The 16202-nt window shown below is 39.1% G+C and overlaps 2 protein-coding genes across 5 annotated transcripts in view; one reads left to right on the top strand and one right to left on the bottom strand.

Annotated features, from left to right (window-relative positions):
- Drosha (drosha ribonuclease III) overlaps positions 1-10864 on the bottom strand; it is a 120826-nt gene extending 109962 nt beyond the window's left edge. The window contains exons 1-4 of the mRNA XM_048802861.1: positions 10737-10864; positions 9381-9507; positions 7987-8052; positions 3979-4812 (exon numbers count right to left, since the gene is read on the bottom strand). Coding sequence (XP_048658818.1) covers positions 3979-4812; positions 7987-8006 — 854 coding nt within the window. The 5' untranslated portion in view covers positions 8007-8052; positions 9381-9507; positions 10737-10864. The remainder of the gene's footprint in view (positions 1-3978; positions 4813-7986; positions 8053-9380; positions 9508-10736) is intronic.
- Positions 10865-11016: 152 nt separating this feature from the next.
- Positions 11017-16202, top strand: part of CUNH5orf22 (chromosome unknown C5orf22 homolog) — a 19439-nt gene continuing 14253 nt past the window's right edge. The window contains exons 1-4 of one of the 4 annotated variants that reach the window (XM_015496392.2): positions 11017-11207; positions 12355-12500; positions 13014-13163; positions 15750-16176. In XM_015496392.2, the coding sequence (XP_015351878.1) occupies positions 11127-11207; positions 12355-12500; positions 13014-13163; positions 15750-16176 (804 nt within the window). In that variant the 5' untranslated portion in view covers positions 11017-11126. Of the gene's footprint in view, positions 11278-12354; positions 12501-13013; positions 13164-15749; positions 16177-16202 lie in introns of all 4 variants that reach the window. The other 3 variants (XM_048802952.1, XM_048802954.1, XM_048802953.1) reach the window with 3 other exon arrangements.

Below are 16202 nucleotides of genomic sequence, written 5' to 3'. Positions count from 1 at the left end.
ATTTGTTAGAAGATAAAGGAGTTTTTCTTCATAGAATTTAATTAACTTGGAAAGTTTTTGCTGTTTTCTTTAGAAGTCATACTTGAAGCTAAGTAATAAAGGGAGTTTTATCATCATCTTCTCTCAGAACCTTCCAGTCAATTCTTGGTTATTTAGTCTTCTACTGATTTCTAGAAAACTCTACTCACCCATTAAATAAATGCAGATAAAGATTTTACAGTAAAGATTCACATAAGGTTCTCTGAACCATTATGAATGGTAGGCCTGAGTAGTCAGTCGCCCCTATCACCAACCCACCAGGAGACCATGACTAAGTCACTCCAGTGCTATTTTCATCTGGAAAAAAATTCTAAATGAAGGCACTGAATTTATCCAGTGTAAAAATGGAATGAGGAATTTTGCTTCTTAGTTTACAATGAAGATCTGGAACAAAAATCTAAACTCCAATGTGTTTAAGAACTACAAATCTTGGGGAAATAACCAGCCAAACCTAGAATGGGGAAAATGCTATTCAGGTTAACTAACTCTTACACAAAATACTGGGATTAACAGTGCTTCAGATTTTAGAGTTTTTCAGATTTTGGAATATTTGCATAAACTTTACTGGTTGGGTATCCCTAATCTCAAAATCCAAAATCTAAAATGCTCTAAAATACAAAAAATTTTGAGCATGAGGTAGGCACTCAAAAAGTTTTGAATTCTACAGCATTTTCAACTTGGGCTTTCAGATTAGGGATCAGCAAGAAGACTACATACAAAATGTCTGAATCAAAAATATCCCCGAACCTATTCCAAATAAAAGAAATGTTAATACACTGAAAGCAAAACTTATTATAGAGATCAGTGACTGCTTAGAAATTAAGACAAAATTTATTTTTCACTTAAAGAATCCCCTGTTCTCAAGGAAGAATGCTTTGAAAAATATGCTTTTGACATACATACAACCCTCAGGTAACACCAGCTATCCAAATAAAACAATTAGAGCTTAGGATTCTACATTCATCTGATATATTTCTAAAATCGTAGTTTACATTTACGTAGTAAATCTCAATTATAGAAATTAGTGAACGGTGCCACATATAAAAAATAAAATGTAATTTTTTAATGACATGGCTGCTGAAAAGAATAACTGCCAATAATTTCCAAATAAAGCTCTAATTAGAGGCTATTTCTAACTTCTGTTTGTTTTTTAACATATAGGCAATAGAACTTTGCATTTAACACTCAATGATGATAGCTAATTCTAAGTGGGCAGGAATTGAATACAATTCACTATGAATTCATTTAAAGGAAGAAAATTTATGCTTGTGTTATTTTTCCCAAGATTCTTCCCTATTTGCAAGCATTAAGATATTTCTTGAGTATATTATGCTAGTCCTCTGATGGCTACACGTTTAGAAAAGCCAGAGGAAATAATGTGTGATAGCACTACTAATCTAGGTGAAGCCCAGTCCACACTGCCTTACCACATTGCAGAACAGCAAGCTTGGCGACCTGCACCTGTGGCTATTTCTTTTCCCATTCCCTAGAGTAACCTTGATCTTTCATGGTAAAGAGTGTGTGTGTGTGTGTGTGTGTGTGTGTGTGTGTGTGTAGATATATGTATATATTACCTATATATACATATATCTACATCTTTACAAATCTTTCCTAGAAACAGTTTGCCCAAAAGTTTATAGTTGTTATTCAACCAAATTCAGAGGAGGAAAAAAAGAAACATGGAATTTATAAAAGGATAGTTTTACTTACACCAAGAAGCAAGGGGAGAAGCAGCCAGGACAGTCTTTAGAATTTGCATAAACAATCTAACATATCAATTTATAAAGTTTCAGTTTTCCCCAATATACTTATAGAAGTTATATTAGGACTTCACATGCCCCATGTCTGTTTCACAGAAACATTCCATATAGGACAAATAACTGACACTCAACCTAATAACTAAAAGGGAGCCAATTATAATATGGCCATGCTACCAAGGCAACTCCAGGGCAAAAGTGCTAAGCAATTACAAAATAACTCTGATATAATTAAAGATCATTTGAGAAATTTGGAGATCCTTCACAGCGAAGGAGTATGGTTCAGATCAGAGATTAGAAGTAACTTGTGGCATTGACTGCACTTAGTGATACAGATCCTCAGTTTACAACACATCTGAGTACCTTAGAGCACATACACAATTGGAAGTTTAAGCCTTGGAAAAATAATAGATATACAGGGGAGCCCTAACAACCCCTTGAATTAGAGCATCATCTCAAAATGGAGGGAAAAAAACTAGAATGTTTGCAGCAAAATGTTCCCAAGGACAAGGTTATTAACAATCACCTTAACATTTAAAGAAAAAACTATTAACAAACTCTTTCCAGTTTAGATTTTTAACATAAAACTATAAAATAAAACATAACAGGCTTTTGCCAACTATATCTCCTTAGAAAATAATTAAGAACAAATTGACCAGAAACAATAGTTTGTGCTGAAAAAGATTTTTAAAAGTCTATGGACTCTCACTGGGTGTGGTGGCACACACCTGTAATCCCAACAACTCAGGAGGCTGAGACAGGAGGATATCAGGTTGGAGGCCAGTCTTAGCAACTTATTGAGACCCTGTCTCAAAATAGAAAATAAAAAGGGCTGGGGATGTAGCACAGTGGTAGAGCCCACTACAGGGAAAAGAAAAGAGGAGAAGAGAAAAGGAAAGAAAAGAAAGAAAAGTCTATGGACTCTCCTTCAGCTATGGCCCACCAGAATCAGAACTGTCATCCCATAAGGAACACATTCCCCTCCGCAGGCCATGAGCACAAGGTAAAACATGTTTCCCCTCCAAGACCTCTCTGTGCTCTAGTTACTCCCTTCAGGGCAGAGAATGCCATTACCCCTTACCAGCAAAATATGCAGTCCAAATCAAATCAATATTGCCATGACGAAAATGTGAAAACTGAGACATGATTGGAGAAAGAGAAGAGAAGCGCTGTTACTGGCTTGACAAAATGAAAACCTCAAAATTTCATGGACACGGAGTTCACTAAAGGCCAAATAAATATTAGTACAATCATTAAATGTCCTATTATTTTTCCATATAAACCAATGATGTAACAAATTCACACCTACATCTTTGAAAATCTGCCACAAGCTTCTGATAAAACACATATGTAATCATAAAACTCTGCATGTGACTTTGAAGTATTTCTAGAAGCCACCTAAGAATCTCAGTTTTAAGAATGTTGATTGCAACATTCTCACATATACAGAAAATTGTTTTAGAAAAAAAGAAACATAAATCTAGAATGGAAGTGCTTTTCAAACACAACTTTCTTCAGTGTGAATACATTTCAATGCAACAAAATCAGACTAAAAGCTATTTCAAAACTATAACTTTGATAAAATAAAACAAAGGGCTGGGGATGTAGTTCAGTGGGTTCAATCTCTGGCCCAAAAAATAAATAAATAAATAAACAACCACACGTAACTAATCTTAACTTCACTTTTCAAAGAAACAAATCAAGAAGGCAACAACGTACAACACATACTTACCCTGAAGATTAGAAAGTAAGCTCTACTTGTAAACTAGTTTACTTCCCGACTGATAACATATGCACATCACTGATTCTAAAAGAACTCAAATGCCATAACCTGACATGATAATCACACTGAACATAATCAAATCTCTGATAACACAAAACACAGTACAAGGTCTTTCATGTCACAGGATCACCATTAAAATGTCTATGGTATGATGTAGAGTAAAAAGTCTTACATTTGTCGAAATGAATCTATGCTGGTAATTTTGTATGCTTTTCAAAACCATTTTTTTCTGACATCTATTTATTTATTATTGTCTTTGTCTCCTGAAAACAAAACCCAAAATGTGCTTTCTTTCCTTTTACAAGTTGAAATGCACATTTTATTTGGTTTACAGGTAAATGGAAATCTACTGTGTCAGAGCCTATGTGGTTCCTTAAAGCACCTCACATGTGCCTTTACCTGCTCCTCTCATAGCTGCGGTGGCGAGATGGCGTCCTCCCCCGGTCATAATCCGATCGGTAGCGGCTGTCTGGTCTCCTTCTGTCGGGGCTGCGGCCACGCTCCCGACGATCCAGAGAACGATGCCTCTCACCTCTCCCATGACTGTGATCTCGGTGTCTGTGATCATCATAGTGCTTGAGCCTTTCTGGGGACCTTCTCTCACTGGGAGCCTTTGGGACTGGGTATGGAGGGAGATGCCTAAAATGAGGACTACTACTGTTATTAGCGCTGGGTGGGAAGGAACTTGGATTATTCTGGAAACTATTAAAATTGGGAGGTGGGAAATTGTGGTGTGAATATCCTGGAGGATACTGATAATTAACCTGCTGTGGCATGACCGGAGGGGGCGGAGGGTGGGGCATGGAAGGAGGGGGCATCAGAAAAGGGAAAGTGCTTTGTCCAGGAGGTGCTCCAGGGACTGGGGGATTATTAGGACAAGGCATGGGAGGTGGCATGGGTGGAAAACAGGGTGGCACTGGGAAGGGGTGCCTCATCTGGTGGTTGGGATAAGGGGGCCTGACTGGGCAGGGGGGAAGAGGGCCTTGTGCTGATGGAGGCATGGGTGGAGGGAAGGGTACAAAGTCTGGCCTTGGAGGCAGAAAATTGGGGGCTGGAGAGTTCGAGAACGTAGTGGAAGGGGCACTTGGAGGTTCATATTGATATTGCACAGGAGGCTGCTGAGGGTGGAGCAATCGCAGATTTTGGGGCCTGAAAGCTGGTGCTGAGGGTCTGGTTCCATGTCCTCCTCGTCCTCGGGGACACCCTCGTCCTGGGTGGAATGACATTCTATGGCTTTGTTGGAAAAAATTAAAAGGGAAAAGTTAAAGACAAAAAATAAAATAAAAACAAAAAAACCCTCACTATTAACAGGGTTTCCCAAATGACTGACCATCCTGATGAGTATTCACAGACCCTTCAGTCAAGCTACTGGAATACTCAACCCTCTAAAACTCAGTTCTTTATAGATTCTAAAACTCTATTTTACAACCAATAAATTCCTCTTCGCACCTCAGTCACCCAACCCACGACCATGGTCCACCCCTACAACTTGTCAGTCCTTAAAGCTGCTCTTCCTTCAAAATAACACCAACATCCCATTATTCAACCATCTGCTATCATGTTCTTGCTCACATTCCTCTCCAGTCCTGACCTCATCACATTGCCCTGGCCACACACTTGTTTCTACACCTACACCACCATCTTCCCACTTGCACCTGTTTCCCAACTCAGCATAGATTTCATGGCCCAGCATCTCAATAACTCATATTTAAATAACCTACACTCCTCTGCCCTACTCTACTTCAGTTACAAAAACCTGGCAATGCCCCAGCTTTAGAATGATCCAACATTCATCTTCTGTAGGCCAACCAGAAAGTAGCATTTAAAATATACCCAACTGGGCAGACTGGTGCCCACATAAATTCAGTCACAGATTTTGCCACAATATTTCCTGCCTGCTTCAGCAGCCAATGTACTCTCCTGTCCACCAGCACTACCAAGAATCTTCTATAGGCATCCTTGACATCCTGATCCCTCTTCATAGTTAACAATAAACCTATCTTCTACCAAACAGAAACACTAAAACCATGAGAAAAGAACTTCCTCTACAAGCCTATCCACATCCAACTTTGTCTGATCCAAATTCCCTTCTCCCAACAAAGCCTATCTTGCTGCATGCACTCTGGATCCCGTACCCAAACACCCATTTGAGATAACCATCCTCCCTCAACAATCTTTCACCTCTTCCCACTATCAGACCCTATATAGCAGCATTTGAAAATGCTATGGTCCATTTCAACATGAAATACTTTTCTTGGCCTTCAGGACTTCCACCACTTTGCACTTTGTTTTTCCTGCTTTTCATGACCAATTACTGAAAAAGTTGCTTCAGATCGAATGTTCATGTCTCCCCAAATTCTTATGTTAAATCCTTTATCCCCAGTGCAATGCAATAGGGACCTGGGGCCTCTGGGAGGTAATTAGTGTTAAGAGTGTTCTCATGATGGTATAAGTGCCCTTATGAAAAGAGGAACAGACAGGATACCTCTCTCTTTCTGCCAGGTGAGACTATAGCAAAAAGGTAATTACCTAGAAGCCAGGAAAAGGGTCCTCCCCATGGAAGAAAGTCCAACCACATTAGCACCCTAATCTTGGACTTCCAGCCTCCAGAACTATGAGAAATTAATGTTTTTCTGAAGCCACCTTGCCTATAGTATTTTGGAATGGCAACCCAAGTTAACAGAGACAAGAGCATATAGTCATTCCTTGGTATTCAAGGGGTCTGATGCCAGGACCCTCAACCCCATGGATACCAAAATACAAGGCATTATATTTGCACATAACCTATGCACATCCTCTTATATACTTTAAATATCTCCAGGATATTGCTCAGTGGTAAAACATATGCTTAGCATGCGTGAGGTCCTGGATTCAATCCCCAACCCCCCACACCCACCAAAAAAAATCACCTCTGCATTACTTACAACAAAATGTATGTGACATAAATAATTGTTATACTATATCATTTAGGAAATTATGACAAGAAAAAAAGTTTCTGTGTGTCCCATACAGATGCAACTATCATAGACCTACCTACACAGTACACAAATAAGATGCAGTGCTCACACAAATACTGGAGACAGGATCTGTGGTGTCCAACAGATATGCTGACACATCGGTTCATCCACATGGATTTAGCATAGTGCTCAGCATACAGCCAATTCAAGTTTTGCTCTTAAGACATTTCTCACATTTTTCCCCCAAATATGTTCAGTCTACAGTTGGCTGAATTGTGAATGCAGAAAACCTGAATGTGGAAGGCTGATTATATACTTTCAGTTCACTCTAATCTGACTTCAGCTGTGGCCATCACTTCAGTGAGTGAACTGAGCAGTGTCCACCTTGTCTTGAAAACAAATAGCCATTTTCAATCACCTTCTTAAACTCTGTGTGGCACTCAGTCCAATTGCCCCCTCCTTCAGAGATCTTTTCCTTGAATTCCTGACACAACTCTCTCACTGTATCCTTCTTACCTCTCCAGCTGTTCCTCCTGTGCCCGCTCCCGATCAGCTGGTATTCTTCAGAGATTCAGCCTGAACACTCTATTCACTCTTTTCCGAGGTAATCATACCACTTGTATTGCTTCAGTTACCACTCATCTCAGTAACTTCGAAAGTTACATCTCTAGCCACCAAAGAACTCCAGACTTAAGCTGCCAACTACCAATTCAACCTCTCTCCTTCAATGTCTCACTGACTCCACAAATTCAATTCAACATTTCCTAAAAGGAATGAATGATGATTTTCCCCTCCAAAACAATACATTCTCCTTTCTTAGAATTTCCCATCTTAATAAATGATACCATTTACTGGTCATCAAAACCAATATACCAGGGAATCATCTGTCAACTTTTCTTTTCTCACCCTTTAGTTAAATTTTTTTTAAAAGTTCCTATCATTTATGTGTCCACTATAGCTTAATCAAAGTTTTTAAATAAATAAAAGTTACTGATACTTTTGCTCATAAATACTTCCTGAATTAATCTATTTCACACCTTTGTCTCTTGTCTGGCTACTACAGTAACATCCTTGCTGGGCTTTTAAGCACCATCACTGCTGGGGGCCTTCTTTGGTTTCCCTACTCTCACAACACAGTGCTGCCTGTTGGCAGGTCCTACAATGACCATAATCTACTGACTAATTACATAATTCCACCTTCATTGTCTACTTGTCCTCAGAACCACACACTTCATCAGGGAAGGGCCCTAGATGTTTCATTAACTCTTTTGGTCTAGGATCCTACTCCTGTACATGAACCTCTGTTCTCCTGTGCCCACTATTAAGAATGAGCACACTTTCCACTTTTCCAATTTATCTAAGTCCCTTACACCCTCTGTGGCCTGAAACCTGAATTGGTTCCTCTCTTTGTTCTCCCCAGCACTGCTATCCCTAATATCCTGCCACTCACCACGTACTGCCTTGCATCATGATGCACTGTCTGGATATGTCACATCTTCCACAGAGAATATAAGTTCTAAAGGATAGAAGGAATAAAATATATATAATCAGGTTTTCTAAACTGCCAGTGCTATAAAATATTTTTGTAAATATCTTGACATTGATTTCCTATTCTCCAACACATCTAGCCTATTAAGGGCATGTTAAACTGCACTGAAGTTTCCAGCTTAAAAAAAAAAAATTATTTTTTTTGGCAGTGGGTACTAGGGCTCAATCCTAAGGCCTCACACATGCTAGGCAAAGCTCTACCACTGAGCTACACCCCTAGCTCTTTTTTTTTTATTTGTTTATTTTGGGGGGCACCCAGGATTGAACCCAGGGGCACTTAATTACCAAGCCACATCCCCAACCCTTTTTATATTTTATTTAGAGACAGGGTCTTGCTAAGTTGTGTAGGACCTCACTAAGGTGCTGAGGCTAGCTCTGAATTTGCAATTCTCCTGCCTCAGCTTCCCAGGCCGCTAGGATTACAGGCATGGCCACTGCACCCAGTCCCTAGCTTTTTAAATTTTATTTTGAGACAGGGTCTCGTTAAATTACCAAGGCTGGCCTTGAACTTGTGATCTTCCCAGCCTATTGGCTGAGATTACAAGTGTATGCTACAACATTTGGCTTCCAACTAAATTTTAAGATGTCTTTCTTTTTTTTTTAACATTTATTTTTTAGTTGTAGGTGTACACAGTACCTTTATTTTATTTTTAAATGGTGCTGAGGATCAAACCCAGTGCCTCACGAATGCTAGGCAAGCACTCCACCTCTGAGCCACTACCCCAACCCAAGATGTCTTTCTTTTTTTACTGATTCAAAACTATCAGCAGCTAAAAAGATTAAAGCCATCTTTAATTTGTTAAAAGACTGGGGACCAGAAACATTTCCTTGCTGCCTCTTCACACAAAAGCTTCCTTCATTGTAAAATAAGGCATAGATCAAACACAAAAATCACTAAGACCAGCATTTAAATATATTTATAATATTTATAATCATGTTAACATGACAGTTATGATTATTTTCATTCTCTACTATTCCCACAGAAGAACACTGCGAACATAGCTGGATTTTCAAATATTTGAATTTTAGCAAAATGCTTTTAATAAAAAAAAAACTCCTGTCACAGACCACACACCACCAATAGAATCTATTACCTTCCCCATGATGCCCTGACTACCCCACACTTTCCCAGTTAATCTGTTCTTTGTTCCCATTCCCTTTAAAATCTCTTGCTCTATGAATCTGCCCCATGAATTTCAATCTATCACCCTTTCTTGATTCCCCTTGGGAAATAATCCCATTCCCTCTAGACTTCCACTGCTCTTAGTCTGTACTTACTTCTTTTACAGCACTTACCAGACACTGGCTCATGTTACAGTCATGTGTGCACAAGTCAGACTCTTCCACTAGATTATTTGCTCCTTGATGACACATTGGTTGACTCAGTCATTTCTGTATTCTTCACAATCCCTGGCAGAGCATCCTGCACACAGTAAGTGCTCGATAAATTTTACTTTCTCATCAATGGTATGATCATCAATGATCTCTATGTCACTTCTGTACATATTTCTTCCATGTGTATCAGCAGATTCACATCATCAAAACCCACCCAGAGGAAGGGTGGCTCTTGCCTGGAATCCCAGCAACTCACGAGGCTGAGGCAGAAGGATCATGAGTGCAAACTCAGCCTCAGCAACTTAGTGAGGCCCTCAGCAACACAGGGAGACCCTGCCTCTAATGAAATATAAAAAAAGGGCTGGGGGTGTGACTCCATAATTAAGATCCCTGGGTTCAATTCCTGATACCAAAAAAAGAAAAAAGAAACGAAAACCCACCCAGAAAGCATACCTTCTTTTATGCATGCACTGTCCCAGGCTCTGTGAACTCAAAGATGAGTAAGACACAGAATCAACAGGACTCAGAAAACTCATACAGTATTTTTTAAAAATATAATATGCCCAGAACCACGAAAAAACAACAAAAAAAAAAAAAAAAAAAAAAAAACCAATATCAGGCTATCTTGGCGAACACAAAGGAGTGAACTGAAGCTAGAAGTGGTCAACTGTACAATGTGTAACAACTGAATGCTTACTACCAAATCCTACTGGATGTTTCTATAGTCGAAAATCTAAAACTACTGACCATGAAATTAAAGTTCTGGGTGCAACCTTGAATTCAAAGTCAAGGAATTGACTGCATCTGGAAAAGTAATTGTTTCTTGCATCTGCTTACTCCTTGGTTACTATTCGGAAGCAAGGAAACTGAGGGAGATGTTCTGAACAATTAATAAGTCCAGTAACGTCAATGCAAAAAGAGTTACAAAGAGTGTTAACTCCCCGGTTCAATCGGCAGCCCCGTCACCTTCATCCAGCTGATGCTTATTACCAGCTTGCATCTCCCGCCAGGCTGTGAGCTGCACCAGACTTGCCTAAGATCAAGATCTCGTGCCCCTTTGGAAACTCGGACGGCCCCGGGCCTGGACCACACGTGCACTCCACAAATGAATGAAAGCCATCCTTTTTCAATTCTATTTATCAATGAGATCCGGGCCTAGGGTCACTCTCTTGCCCTAGCAGCAGATCTGGAGAAAGGCTGCCTGACCCCAACTCTCAGGCGCCTTTCATCCCCAGACACGGGCTCCAGCCCGATTTAAATCCCAACACTCGGAAACACTCCCTCTTCCACAACCCGCAAGGTGCCGCGTTCACTTACAAAACGGGAGCGAGGTCGCCGTCAGAGAAAAACCAGGCTAATAGTACAACCACCAAGACAGTGGCGCCGCCCGCGCCTCCGGAACAGGAAACCGAGGGAATTAAAAAGCAAACCTGCGAAACTGGGTCAAGGGAGGGAAATCTCTTGGGCACGCCGCAGTGCCTTGTGCGCACTGATTGGCCCGTCAACGAGAGCGATGGACGTCTAAACCAATCGTCCATGTCGAGCGCTCTGGCGCCCGTCCCCCCGCCCTCTACGTGCTCCAATCCGGAAGCGCAACCGGGTGAGCGCGCATTTCCGTCGCGAGAGAGTGGCGGGGCAGCGACTTGGGCGTTCTCTGGTGCTCGCTGGGTTCCTCCGAATCTCTGGGACACAGAGGGGCGCGCAGACATGAGTGACTCTGCGGGAGAGCTCACTCGCCTCAGGTGCTACTCCAAGCTCCCAGTGTGGGTAGTGGAGGATCATCAGGAGGTGAGCGGGCGGCTAAACGGCCCTGGGTCAGAATCTCTCAGAGCCCCGACGAGTCGGATTTCGAACCCAGGTGCCCTGACTCCGAGACCCCTTGCTCTCCACTGGATTGGCGCGGTTTTGCACCAGTCTCCCGCATCTCTTTCACAGCCATGCTTGCTTGCTGTTTAAGCAGAAGGCTTTATACTAACAACACTGCTCTCGTCTGTGACATGGGAACAATAATTATAGCACGCCCAGGGCCGATAGGAGTTTTCGTGCGTATTATATTCATAAATCTTTAACCACAGTGCCCAGCATTTATGAATGTTAAAAGATGTTTCCGTTTTTATGGCCGTTCCCCTTTACAGTATTAAAATCGTTGCCTTAAACTAGAGGGAGTCGTCAAAGGAGTGTCATGGATCTAAGAAATTTGTTTAAAATAATCATTAATAGGCTATGGCGCTTTTTTGGGATATAAGAGGGAAAGAGGACCTGAGAGTATAGCTCAGAGGTAGAGCGTCTGCCCCGCATACCATTGAGGATTGAGGTCCTGGGTTATATATCCCAGCACCAAAAAAAAAAAATTACGGATGGAAAAAGTTAAGAGAAAGACACAGAAACTCTACATATAGTGTATGGGCCTGAGAGAAGGCCAAAGTGACGGTTAAGCAATGCTTTCAAATTCAGTATTAAACCTAGAACTGTAGAGGATGTAAGGGGGGAAAAAAAGCCTTATAGACCCTGAGATTTAGGTTACCTTGAAAACTCACAGTCAGTGCTAGAACCAGCAGCTGGAGATGCAAGTTGTAAGTTCATAGGAACAAAATAAAGCCTGATGTCATCATCTGAACTATCTACAATAAATGCATTTTATTCTCTCACTTTTTAAAAAATATTTATTTTTTCAGTTGTAGTTGGACACAATATCTTTATTTTATTTATTTGTTTGTTTTTAATGTGGTGCTAAGGATCCCAGGGCCCCCCACGTGCTAGGTGAGCACTCTACTGCTGAGCCACAATCCTAGCCCCATTATTCTCTCACTTTTTAATAACATGGTATGCTTTTAATTATGTGCAGTTATGTTTAACATTGGTTTTTAGTATGTATTTAAGTGTATGCTCATGATTTCAGTGCCCATTTCTGAATGTGTGTATGTGTCTTTCATAGGTTCTGCCTTTTATATACCGGGCCATAGGCTCAAAGCATCTTCCTGCCAGTAATATAAGTTTTTTACATTTTGACTCACATCCAGACCTCCTTATTCCTGTGAATATGCCAGCAGACACCGTGTTTGATAAGGAAACACTCTTTGGGTAATGTGATTTCTTATTGATGAACTTTTATGTGTTTGAAATACAACTTGCAGTAGATGATAAATAAGAGGGCCTATGAGTATACCCTCATGGTAGATCTCTTGGCTAGTATGCTTAAGGTCCTGAGTTTAATCCCCAACACTGGAGGAGGGGAGGAGGAGAAATACACTTTGCTAAGCTCATGGGGTTTTGTTTTTTCTTTTTGCCATTTTCATTTTATTTAGAACAAGTGTTGATGAACTTTTAAAATGTGTACATGGAGTTTGGTGCCACTGCCTGGATTAATCTTAGGACATCAACCCACCATTAATCGTGAACCAGCAGTGCAAATGTCAACACACAAAGGGAAATTATACCTATTATTTTTATGAAAATAGTTGTGACCCAGAAGATCTCAGGAACCTCCCAAGGAACTACACTCTGAGGACTGCTCTCAAAATATTGTGGCTCAAATGACATTCGGGGAAAAAAAAACACTTAAATTTTAATGCTTCTTCCCTATTTCTTTTCCAGAGAATTAAGTATTGAAAATTGGATTATGCCTGCAGTTTATGCTGGCCATTTTTCTCACGTAATATGGCTTCATCCCACATGGGCTCAGCAAATCAGAGAAGGCAGACACCACTTTTTAGTAGGTAAAGACACTTCTACCACAACGATCAGGTAATTCACTCATATTTATAAATACAAAAGGGGCTGCATATTTCTATCTTATTTTGGATTTTTGTAATAACTAAGTATTTCTATAAACAAATAGGGTCAGATTAAGCCTCAGCTCTTCCAAAAAGAGTTTTTTTTTTGTTTTGTTTTGTTTTTTAATTTTTTATTGTTGGTTGTTCAAAACATTACAAATTTCTTGACATATCATATTCCACACTTTGATTCAAGTGGGTTATGAACTCCCACCTTCACCCCATACACAGATTGCAGAATCACATCAGTTACACATCCATTGATTTACATATTGCCATACTAAAAAGAGTTTTTAAAACACCAAAAGCAGATTTTCAAGTCGCTTGACCTCTGTCGTATACTGTGTATATTTCATTGTTCGTAAAATTAATTTTTTAATAAAATGTCTTCATCTTCTAGAATTTGACCTTCATCAATGATTTAAACTCAACAAGTCATTTAATTTCCTTATATATTTATATATTCAGTGGTACATTTTACGATCTCCTTCCAATGCAACTATTATGTGTTGAATGTAACAAACAGGAAATGAGAGAGTAAATTTTTTTTCTTTGATTCTCTTCTTTTTTTTTTAATAGATACAATGACTAAATTAGTTGAGTTTAGGTTTTAATATTATTTTAATATTAGTTTTAGTTAATTAAATTATAGCTCAGACTAAGTTAAATTATAGCATCCTCTTCCTTGAGTTACATGTGCATCTATCGTCATATAATTTATTTAACTGATGTTCTGTTTATACTTAGAAATATCTATGTGTTCTTGAATTTCTAAGTTTTTGTGTGATGAGATGAATACTTTAAGTAGTGTAAGCACAACTTTCTAGAAGCTAAAGGATAATGAGATGAAATGGTAATACATTGAAGATGAAATTGTCTCATTGAAAATTATACTTTTTATTTCTGATATAGTTTTAATGATACTCTTAACTTTGGTATTAGTATTAAGTGTTCTTACCATTTACACAATAATTTTATGTGATATAAAAGTTGTATTTATTGTACAATTTGAAAGAAATAATCAGGACTCAATATTAAATATTGTACATAATACTGATCTATGAGTAAGAGTCAGTTTTATTGACTAAGTGAATAAGCCTAATTTAACCTACAAATTCAATAATTTTGGATGATCTAGACAGATATTCAAAACTTAATATGTGATAATGACATTTGGATTATTTTTATTATCTCATGATTTTAGTTAATCCTGTAAGTAAAAATCATGGGAAAGGACAGCATGGTGGAAACTGCCTATAGTCCCAGTACTCAGGATGCTAAAATGGGAGAATCACTTGAGTTCAGGAGTTTAAAACCAACCTGGGCAACATAGCAAGACCCTCATCTCAAAAATTTAAAATATTATGGAAGAGACACATTACATATGGTTAAACAACCTAAGTTTATGAGTGTGTTTGTATAACTAGGAACAAAGCAAAACTTCCATGATGAAAAAGAATATAAATTAAGCCTGGGAAATATAGCTTTATCTTTCTTCAGATAATGTAACAAATAAAAGTTTTTAATAAGTTTGGGCATTACTTTTATTGTTATTAATCTATTTTTAGAAACTAAATCTACAGCTATGTATGCTAGGTCTGAGCAGGTGAGAAATAAATACTGTTACTTTAGTTGTATAAGGCATGCCTCTGGAAGTATTTGACTCTATTGTTCTAAGTTTTTACCTAGGTATAATATAGTTGAAAATAGAACATGTTGGTGTGCCTAGAATCAGAAATCCAGCTAGGCATAGTGGTGCAAGCCAGTAGTCCCAGCTATTCAGGAGGTTGAGGCAGGAAAATCAGTTGAGCCCAGGAGTTGGGGCCCAGGCTGGACAACAAAACGACATCTGTCTCTTAAAAAGAGAGAAATTTTCAACCTTAGAAATACATTCTACAAGTGTATAGGTATGTTTTAAGTTGTTTTTCATGTTAAAAATACAGCGGTTATATAGAATCTAATGAAGCTTTGAAGTATGTCAGAGGAAGCTTTTATTAAAAGAAATTATTTCCAGTTATTAATTTTCTCTTAAGCAAATTTTTCAGATTTAGATTCAGCTGATATGAGAGAAACCAAAGTCTCATGGGCTTAAACAAGAGATTTATTTCCTTCTGGTGTAAGCATTCAGCATGCACAGTCTAAGACTGTGTGGCAGCTCCACAGTTTGGGGAACCATGATCCTTCTGCCTTTATGTTTCACCATCTTTAGAGTCCTCATAGTCCAAAATAACTTTGCACCTTTTTGTTCTCATTGTCAATCAGCAAGGAGGGGGAGAGCAAGGCACTATATACTTTTCTTCATTCACAACCACTGGACTGTACTTACTCAAATAGCCACATCTAGCTAAAAAATAGATATGAAATATAGTCTTTACTTTGGGAAATTGTGTGTGCCCAGCTAAGAATGTGCATAATGCCATTTCTACAGAACAGGAATACAAATGGTAAAGGCAGCTCTCAGTGTTTGTCAAATATGTCTTTTCTTATATTTCTGTAATGCTGCAATGTCAGCTAATTTGTCCATTCTTCTTTAAAATAGTTTTTCCTTCTGTTTCAGGGTTACAAGTACAGATTATTACTTCCTAAGTGATGGTCTTTATGTACCTGAGGATCAGCTGGAGAACCAAAAACCATTACAATTAGATGTGATTTTGGTGAAACCTTGTAATCTCTGTGACAATCCAAAAGAAAGTGCTGCAGTGTCTTCTGCAAAGAAGCCCAGACTAACACTGGGAAATGCAGAAAACACTGCCTCTGCTAACTGTGACTTGGATTCAGGAGGACTGATGAAAGACACCATGACACAGAGAAGTGACCAGGCTTACCAGGAGCCATCATGTTCATGTTCTGAAAGTCAGCAATGCCACACTACAGCCAGCACTGAGGAAATTATGGAAATCTTAAAGCAGGGGGATGCGTTTGTTTTAGATATTGACTTAGATTTTTTCTCTGTCAAGAATCCCTTTAAAGAAATGTTCACTCAGGTAAATATGGTATTTTGTATTGGGGG

This window comes from Marmota marmota, unplaced genomic scaffold, assembly GCF_001458135.2.
Source record: "Marmota marmota marmota unplaced genomic scaffold, marMar, whole genome shotgun sequence".
Taxonomy (NCBI): Eukaryota; Metazoa; Chordata; class Mammalia; order Rodentia; family Sciuridae; genus Marmota; species Marmota marmota.
Note: the sequence above shows the minus strand (reverse complement) of the source record. Positions and strands in the feature narration are given on the sequence as shown.